This window comes from Podarcis tiliguerta, assembly GCF_965153285.1.
Source record: "Podarcis tiliguerta genome assembly, chromosome: 3".
Classification (NCBI taxonomy): Eukaryota; Metazoa; Chordata; class Lepidosauria; order Squamata; family Lacertidae; genus Podarcis; species Podarcis tiliguerta.
Window position 1 is genome coordinate 77,954,622 of NC_139536.1, and position 10,262 is coordinate 77,964,883.

The 10,262-nt window shown below is 42.8% G+C and overlaps 1 protein-coding gene across 3 annotated transcripts in view; it reads right to left on the reverse strand.

The window, feature by feature from the left end:
• ZNF292 (zinc finger protein 292) overlaps positions 1–10,032 on the reverse strand; it is a 28,957-nt gene extending 18,925 nt beyond the window's left edge. The window contains exons 1-5 of one of the 3 annotated variants that reach the window (XM_083433792.1): positions 9,052–10,032; positions 5,873–5,988; positions 3,508–3,662; positions 2,581–2,659; positions 1,153–1,288 (exon numbers count right to left, since the gene is read on the reverse strand). In XM_083433792.1, coding sequence (XP_083289918.1) covers positions 1,153–1,288 — 136 coding nt within the window. In that variant the 5' untranslated portion in view covers positions 2,581–2,659; positions 3,508–3,662; positions 5,873–5,988; positions 9,052–10,032. Of the gene's footprint in view, positions 1–1,152; positions 1,289–2,580; positions 2,660–3,507; positions 3,663–5,872; positions 7,322–7,603 lie in introns of all 3 variants that reach the window. The other 2 variants (XM_083433791.1, XM_083433790.1) reach the window with 2 other exon arrangements.
• Positions 10,033–10,262: the final 230 nt, after the last annotated feature.

Sequence of the window (10,262 nt, forward strand, 5' to 3'; positions counted from 1 at the left end):
TAGAATACAAAAATAAATTTTAAGCCACTATAAACTTCACTCTGCTCAATCTTCAATGAACAATAGAAACCCAATATTTATCTCTCAGATGCCCACCCATACCACATCTAATACACTTCTTTATTAAAATAAATCCTCAATCATTAGTTTCCTCCTATGATGTTCTTTCCTTTCTCCTATCCCTACTGTGCAGGACATTTTTAATTGTGTTTATTATGGTTTTATCATAGTTTTAATTGTATTCTTACATAAATAAACTTAAGCCCAACCCCTCTTTGGCAAGAGGCCTCAATTCAAGATTTAATATTGTGCTAACTAAATTTCTAGTGTGAGCAGCACTATTCATAAACATACCATTTGTATGTACTGTAGATGGTAATTAATAACAGCATGGAAATTAATGCAAACTTCATTCAGACCATTATAACTAAGGGACTAAACTCTTAAAGTACCTCAACAGGTACTTTAACAGGTAACCCTGAAAGTGTCAAGGACACCATCTCAAACATTATGTCAGTCTTCCCAGACTCTATGGGTTGTATCCGACAACTTGCACAGGGGTTAGGTTCCAGGGACTGTGTGTAAAGCTGAAATTGCACATAGTCAGAACAACCCCAGAACCAGCCCCTGCATAACTATCTCTACCTTTCTGGAACCAGTACACGAAGTGGGCTTTCCCCCCGTGTAAGGCATAAAACTTTTTAAGCTCCCTGCTTATTTCCAATTCTCTGTCTTCCCATTTCCACTTAATACAGGAAGATATAACAATCGGTAAATAAGGATACTTTTATTTTATAGTAAGAACTAATTTAAATACACTTAACTGTCAACTTCTAAAGTTGGTTAGTATCTCTCAGTTCACAAGTCTTTTCATGTAGCTGTAGCCTACCTGACAGTGTGTGAGGATTTCTGCAAATTCACCTTCACCTAATGATTATACTACGTGTTGGACAGGGGGCAGAAACTGAAGTGCAGAAGTGCCTTATCCTGCAAAGAATTAATAGCAGGGTTGGAGAACCTTTTGAGCTCAAAAGCCACATTCCACCCAAAGACTGCATGGGGCCAGGGGCAAAAGCAAGCAGACTAATGGATGCAACTCTTAGCTTTGTGCAGTAGGCTACATTTCAGCCTACATTTCCTTTGTAAACTTACCCTCATCCTGATCCAGAGGCTCTTGGGAAAGGATACTAGAAAGAACTGGATTCTTCCAAGTCCCATTTTCTTGAGCAAGAAGAGATAAGAAATGCAATTGGCAGCTGCCACTTTCCATCAATTTTGTGTGTGCCATCTTGGGGGAAAAACACCAAAATAGTTTTAACAAGTATATGTACATCAAATTACATAAAACTCATAATAGCTCTTGGGCTATCTTGAATGATAGGAAGCTGGCAATCATATGGTATTCCTCAGGAAACCACAGATGAAGAAAGGGAATGCAGCTTCATACAGCAGAAGGGTCTCTGTAGGCTACAAAAATGGAATTCCTAGTTCATCTACCAGACACAGTGCTCTCTTCTGTTTGAGAACTTTGAAAGCATTCTGTGCAAACCAAACTAAATATGTTAAAAGAAGGGAGAAAAGAGATGAAAGGAGTCGTATCCTTTTAAAGCTGTGTGACAGGTAGGAATTCAATAAATGCAACAGTGGGCGACAGTCACGCCTTTTAAATTTCTGCCTGATATGCCGCCTTTTAAAAGGCATGGGTGGCTTCTCCAGTTGATGATCAATGCTGTACTGTACATGGAATTTCAAAGGATATTCCAATGTCCTGTCTGGTGGACCTTGTATAAAATCTTCACTTCACATCTGTAGAGTGCAGGTTCTAATACTGAAGAGTAAAAGCGCAGCACTTCCCATTAATTTTCTGGCCATGTAATCATATCTTTGTACCATTCTTCCTAATTCCAAATTACAGGGATTGAAATGGGTCTCTAAACTATGTTAGCTGGATAGCATCTAACGGACTGAGAAGAGATAAGAACACTGAGTTTTCGAAGTGCTCACTGCTATCTGCCTTTCACAACTCACTTCCAATCATACTTTTTTTAAAAAAAAAAAAAACCTAACAAACCTACAACTCAAGGGGTTATGCTTAACAGATTATGAAGCAGGATCATACACTAAGCAAAATAACTTGGTGGGATAGAAAGCATACTTTTTTAAAAAGGTACCGCAATCGAAGAGTTCCTGCACTATTTTGTTCATATTTTTATACAGATTTATGTACGTCAATACTATTCTTGTCCAGAATACGGAGGATTATGATAAGAACTGTGGAGTGCTTCAAATTTTCAATTCCCCTTTTTCACAAAGTTTCTTTACCTTGCCAAAACATAAGGGGTGAGTAGCTATGTGACTTACTTGAAAAAATGGAAGGCTACTAAACTAAACCAAACTTTCCATCTGAACAATTTTCCCCTGGCAGAACTATAAACCATCATCTCACTGAGATTTAGATCACAATAAATCTGAGAGACTGACACACAACAGAACTCATCACTGTAGGAGAAACACGAGGCACCAAACATTATATATTTATGACTCCAGATGAATAGGTTGGTTAAGAAACCAAATTCTTACCTGAATAAAGGACTGAAACTCTTTCCATTGGTTTTCAGGCAGTTCAAGAGGCAGGGATAGCAGAAGTTCAGCATAGCTTCTAAAAAAGTAAGAAAGATTGCAAAATCAGTTAATTTCTTACTGCTCACAACATGAGTGGGGAACCTCCAGTACACAGGCCTAATTGGGTCTGACACGGATCCTAATTTGGCGCATGAGATAGCGTCCCATAAACCACATTCACCTTGTGTCATATGTGATGTCAGCTGTGGGGCAAGTATTCCCAGTGCCAATAATAAGGTGTATGTAATTGCCAGTGAGCCGATTGGTGGTAAATGATCACCTTTAAACTTTGACTGGTATCAATCACCTGATGATGTTATGATGTCAGGAGATTGGCAGTTGGGTGGTCCCACCTGTCAAAGCTGGCCAGCATGCAATGTTCGAAATCAGCTAGTACCAGGCGCTTTTTGTGACTGGTGCGGGCCCAATTGCAACCACGTGGAGATCTCTAGATACCAGGTTGGCAACTGACATCTCCATCTGGCTGGCACGTCCAGCTTTCTTAAGCAGGTAAGCAGAAGAGCATATTTATTGCATTTATATGCCACCTTTTTCTCCAAGGAGTACATGGTGTGTGTGTCCCCCCCCCCCCCGCCCCGCGCAGTTAAACCCTACAACAAGCCTGTGAGGTAGGTTAACAGGCTGTGACTGGCCCAAGGTCACCCAGCTTCATTACTGAGTTGGTATTTGAACCCTGATCTCCCAGGTTCTAGTCCAACACTAGCTAAATCTAGTCCCATTTCCTTTCACCAATGTATTAAAGACGTAAGTCAGGCCCTCATTTACTATCTAAAAGAACTATCCATCACTATATACAGCATTATGTTCCAAAATAGCTTGAAAATATAAAACAAGTGTACATAAAACTAATTATAGTATACTCACAGTGCTAAGCGTTCAAGCACCAAGGCTACATTTTCACATTCAGAGGTAAGGTAAGATCGCACTTTAACATAACTGTGGATAGCCTCTGTGTATACCTCCAGCAAAGGCAAGGGATCCTCAGATGTCTTCCAATTTTCAGCATATTCAAGAAGCGTCTGTTGAGAAAACATGAAGATGGAATAACCAAGACTGGAGTCCATTTTTCCATTTTATTCACTGATAATTTTTTTTACCATTTTTTCCTCAACATTATACTGTACATTTTTAGAATCTACCAAGTGAATAAGACTTTTCTCTTCCATGTCCCACCAAAGAGCATAAGAGAAGGAACATTTATGTGCTCTGAACCTCAATATGTTGCAAAGCACTGTGCTGACATACCAGACACAGCAAACCTCAGACACAAATGGGATTTGGAGACCGCACATCACAGCTGCTCTGCACCACTATTAATGCAACAGCTCCAACACAAAGCTGCAAGCATGTGGCATCCTATTCCCTGGCTGGTAGCTGTTGCAACTGCTGCAATCAGCCACAGACATATTACCAGTTGTTGCACAGCAACTGGGATATGATTCTCTAATCCCAATTATGGTAGCAGGTACTTAAGAACACTGTATTTGGGCCATAGCTTTCTTGGGAAAGGCGTTATTTAATAGCAGGACTGGACAATTAAAATAGTGCATGATGTAGCTGGTTGAAATAATGTCACTTACCCTTCATAACAGCTCCATTGGACAAGCAGAAAAGACTGGATTTCTGATCTAGTGCTACAACTCTACAGGGAATTTTGTGAATTGGAAAATGACCTATTAGCCTTACCTTAGGGATGAGGGACAGAGGAGAGTAGAAACACTAAGAAATATCTCTTGCACTTGTTTTTGGAAGAGTTCATTATTTCCTGATGAGACCAGTGTATGCAACTATGCATGTATTTGTGTATTTTGTTACTCAGCTTTCGTCAGCCAGTTTGTAATAGTACAGAGCTATGCAGAGCACAAAAATTCCATTTTGGAGAAAGAGAGGCTCTGAGGTACATGGTGTTCAAGCTTTTGGTCAAGCATAACTGGGCCTGGACAGTGAGAGAAAACTGTGCAGAAAACTCACAGCTCATTCAACATGATATGTAGAAGATAAATAAACCCTCTGTGTACTGTCTAACCCCCTCTGGCTTCTGAGATTTCCAGGTACTGCCTAGCTGTAGAATGATTTTTAAAAATGTCCTTCTCTTTAACAAAGCAATAAAGCTTAAAAAAAAAAATACACTGAAATGCATGTTTACTCAAAAGCAAGTCCTACTGAGTGGAACTTACTCCTATTTAAGGGTGCATAGAAATGCAGATCTAGACTTGGTAATGTTAGAGCTAAACTTGGTAATGTTACTGTAGACAAGGGGTATCTTCAAATTCTGCCTAATGATTGGTACTGTGCCATGAGCAAGTGAGACTATTCTATATACAATTAAAAATGAAATATTAATCATAATGATTTTTGTCTCCTAATCCACTATAATAGCAGGAGGATAGGAATAATTCAAGAGACACAAATATAAATCACAAAGAATTCTCCTAGCACAGGTAACAATGAACGCTTTGCCAGTGAGGGACACTAAAATGAAAATCTTAATAATTATATTTCCATGATCTTTTTGTTTTGTTGCCCAAAACTAATATGGTCTATCACAAAGAACTACATGCTGTCAACTGAACTTTGCATGAATTCTGGGGGATATTAGAATATTTTGTCAACTAGTGTGAAGAATCATTTAATTCTAAAAAACCAGAGTTACCAAATGGGAAGTAACCCTTATGAACATTATAGATTGATGCCATGAAACAGAGGCTTCAATTGGGAAAAACCCAAAGGAGAATATTTCTACATAGAGAATAATACATGAACATCGTATTGGACCTTTTCTTCAAAGAATCTGAAGTGTGGCAGAAAGCATGTATTATCTATTAACATGCAATAATTTATACATAATAAATTTCATTTTACATTACTAATACATCTGAGCAGGATCACTAAGGGAGGGGGTATCACACACCTGTGAAGGAGGACAAATCTGGCCCTCTCTCTATTCCCTTTCTTTATGAGAGCTAGGCCAATTGTTCCAAAGCAGTACTGCCAAGTGCAAATTCAGAGTCACTATGGACTTTTGCACCCAAAGAATTTCCCCGAGACTGTGAGAAGGACAACCTGGCTTCTGCTAATGTCAGAACTAAGGATCGCCAGGTTGCCACACCATGCCTATCTGTTCAAAAACACCAGTAAGGAAAGATCACCTAACCTCAACTGGATACAAATGCCTGATTACAACTAATCAATTTATTTTGGCATTGTTAAATTGATCTCCCTCCTTTACCTTTTCCCTCCAGTCCCCTTCCCTTGTACGTCTTGTCTTTCTAGTTTGTAAGTCTGAGGGCAGGGCCAGTATCTAACATTTGATTGATGTAAGCCATTTTGGGATACAATATTTGTCTGAAAAGCGAAATAAAAATATAATTAAATAATTACATTAATACATGAAAGACACCAGGTGAGTTCAGCCCTGGAAATCATTTTCACTTGTTAAAGCACCATCACACTGTGGTGGAGAGTTTTTGATGAGTTCCCTTCTAATTAGGCAGGCCTGTGTCTGGCCTGCCACTACAATGAAGATGCAAGGACTTGAGAGAATACAAAGGCAGGTAAAAGGAAAGCCCCCTTTAATTTTACACTGTATACCATTCTTTATCCAAGCTTCTATAAAGCTAAGAAGTACTCGACTCTCCCAAATTTCTTTGATTGCAACGGAGGCATAGCTAAAAGATAGACTGCCTTTTAGCTAGATGTAACATCTTTCATAAACACCCATCACAAAATTTCTTTTAAAATTGAAGGATAAATTAAGTATTAGAAAAGGGGGGGGAGACTATCAATTGAATTGCTATAGATTTTCCTACTATTATACCCTATTCTGGCATTGCTGTGAGCCAGTTTGAACACTCCTTATCACAGAAAGGGGCATACACAGCTAGGGAGTCAGGAATTCTCACTCTTGTCATTGATAGTACAGTGGTGGGGAACCTCAGACCCATGTACCAAACATGGCCCACGAGGCCATTTTTAGGAAGTCATACCCATACATCCCACACCTGATACCATGCATGACATGAGATATGGTGTGGGTAAAGATGGGACTCCAAAGGAACCATCAGGAGCCAAAGTTCCCGGCTGTTCCTTGGATCCAGCAAGGCACGCTCCCATCCACCCAATCTTGTTTACATAATCTGATTTTTATTATTATTAATCACATAAACATCAATATCCATAATAGTGAATAAATCATAGTAAATATTAAGATATACATATACACAACAAATAAGGTGTGTGTGTGTATATATATATATACACACACACACACACACACACAAACTTATAATTAGGAGCAAGATTGTGTGTAAGAAAAAAGGTGGAAGAATGGAATAAGAACATGTAAAATGGAAATAATTATAATTTCATCTCATAAAATCAGGATTATCTATTTTATTACATCAACTTGAACAAAGGTGTTTTTTCCCCAAAAGGCAACTGATAAAGTTAAATGCCATAGCTAGTTCACATGAACAAGGCCTGATACATTTTAGAAACACATAAACTGAAGCCTTCCATGGCTTGAGGCATGCTCAAAAAGAGTGTCAATCATGACTCCCTTTCTCTCAAAAATGCACAATTTCAAATCTCAATTAAGATATATGATCAAGAGACACTGAGCTGATGTTGGAGAGCTCAACTACACTGTTGATTTTATTCACTCCTGCTTTCAGGAGTTCTCAATAGGCAAAAAGGAACATCTTATTCTTTCTAGCTCAAGTATAATGCATAATGTCAAAGAAGATGGGAATTTAGTCTATGACAGTTGTTCTACGGAAATTTTTATCCTAGACAAGCGAGAGAGGACCAGCCTGTAGGAATACTGGGACCTTTTTTCATTGTTATTGTTAAATGGCACTGATGCAAACTATGGTTAACAAAAAACAAGGATCCTTCATCCTTTGGTTGACAAAGGATCTTAATTTGTTAACCACTGCTTGCACCTGTGAACTTGCAACACAAAACCATGGGAAATGATGGGAATGATGGGATGGTTGTAAATGGTTTGACAGAGGTGAGGAGTAAATCCTAAGGCTGACTCCCTATTGACTATATATACAGATGGACAAAAACTGAATGTGATCCATTATTATAGGCCTAAATTTTTTAAAAAAACATTCTGACCTAGAAAAAAGAAACTTAATAACAATTAATTAAATTCCACCCAACACAGCGGGATTTTCTTTTGAGCAAACATGCACAGAAATAGAAAGCTGTCTTATACCAAGTCAGCCATACACACGAGTGGTAAACAAAACACAAACCTTGGTTTACCACTCGTAGTTTAGGAAGAAACCAATCATGAGTTCGGGTTCAGACATAACATTAAGACCGAACTATGGCTTAGCATGCGGAGTAAGACATTTCAACAGCATGCCACTTAGGGGAATGATACTTTAAGTGACACGAGAACCAGGCCAATATGTTATTTTTGTGTGATTGTATCAAAAAGTATCTGTTTCAAGCATGATTGTTTAAAGCAGTTCATGTCTTCCATTCAAATATGTAAGTTTTGAACTAAGCGGATTTCTGAAATGACAGTTTCCCAATCGACAAACTGGTGGAAACAGACATTTGATGGGCAAGACATTTGTGGAAAGAGCAATAGTGTGCATCCTGAGCAAACACTACAAATACCATGTTAGTTTAGAGTAACCTGATTTAATTGACAAAATCCAAGGGCAGTTAGAAAGATCGTTCAATCACAACAACACTGGCTCAAAGATACTCCGGAAACCCTGATCACTGGACTGACTCTTCCTATGCTCGTCTATGGGGGTAACATATGAAGGGAGCCTTACGACTAAGCCTCCCGGAGTGGGGCAGATGGCTCCCATGGGCAAGCTGATGGGTTATATTGAAATATTTGTGGCATAAGGGGAAACCGGGGCAGGACTTCCTTCTCTGGCACCTGGAGCATGAGTCCTCGAGATACAACCGAGCGGGTGAGGGAGCCCCCATAGCCAGCCCCTTCCCTCGCTTCCTCCCGCTGGAACAAGCCACCCTTCCCCTCCGCTCCTTCACGCTCCGGCTTATTGCTGGGCCAGGGGCACGGGCTCTCCGCCGCCGCCATCAGCAGACAAAGGCCCCTCCAGACCCGAGGCGGCGGCGGCAGCGGCAGCAGCAGCAAAACAAAGGGGCCGAGTCGAAGAGGGAGCCGCGTGGGGGGTGGGGAGCTGCCGGGAAGACAGGTTGTGGGGGGAGGGGATTCCGGGCCCGCGATGAACTCCCCTCCCGGCGAGGGGGGCGGGCCACTTCTGCCCGCCCGCTCCCTCCCTCAGAGCCAGTTTCAAGGAGAAGAGCAGCAGCAGCAGCAGCGCGGCCCAGTTCCTTCCTGCTCCCGCTGGAGGAGGAGGAGGCAAGGAGAGAGAGGACCCTCCCGCCTGCCCGCCCCGGCCCCGTCCTGACCTGGCAGAGCTGCTGACAGTACTCGGCGGCCGCCTCCACGGCGGGCTCCCGGCTCTCCCGCAGCCCCGTCTCCAGCTCCAGCAGCCGCCCCTTCAAGCGCCGCATATCCAGAGGGAGGAGGCCGCTCTCGCCGCCAGGGCCGTGGCTGCCGCTGTCCTGCTCGGCCTCCTCGTCCGCCATCTTCGCACCCCGCTCCGTCGCGTACGCAGCCCCCCTCCCCCCACCCTACCACTACCAACCACAACCAACCAACCGCCACCGCACTCGCGAGCCCTCCCTCAACGGCCCACCTACCCCCCCCTCAACTCTCCCCGCGCGCGCGCAGGCGCGAGCCCCGTAAAGGGGGGTCACGTGATTACACAATACCACGTTCCGGGGTGGGGGAATCACGTGCGGGATCGAAGGGGAGGAGAGTTCGAACAGGCAGTTCGCCCGCTCTTTACCCGTCCTCCCCCCCCCCCCCCAGCATTCGCAGAGGGGCTGGGAAACGTGGGCTAGTCCTGTCACGTGCGTCTGCCGGCGCGCGCCTAGTGGCACAAATAGCCTCGTGACGCGCTTCGCGGACTTTTTTTTGGGGGGGGGGGAAAGACGGCAAGGAGGCGGGACGTTAACCGAAGAAGTGTTTCAGTTTCGCTCGCGGTCTGCCTGGTTTGGAGCGGCTTCGCTCCCTTGCACAGGAAGAGGCGGCGCCGCCACCGCAGACTTCAACGGGCAGGCGGCGCGCTTCTCGCCCGCTTCCGTTTGCTCCTCTTTTCTCTCCCTGGACACGCGCACCTGGCTGCAAAGTTTCTCGCCCCTCCGTCTGCGGGGGAGGCCAGGTGTTAACGCAGCTAGGAATCCCAAAACCGATGCGCATTTATTGCTAGTCCGCAACTTCCGCAACTGTTCGACACGGCAGCTGTTTAAGCTTTGGGGAAATTATTTTAAATACAAACTATCCTTTTAAGAAAAATAAAGGAACAAACATCCGTCTAATTTATTTATTTATTTACTTCCCGCCCTCCACCCTAAGGCAGGAGGGCCAGTGATGCAGCCCACACACTATTTGAATGGCAATGGTCATCAACTTCGGGGGTGGGGATCTGGCCCTTTCAAATATTGTATTGGGGTGGGGGCGAAGGAACCTCAGCCCCTAAGAGCTGACTGCTATGCCTAAGGTCCCAGAGCAAGATACTGTACAGTATTAAAACAGCATTGAGAACAATTTTAAA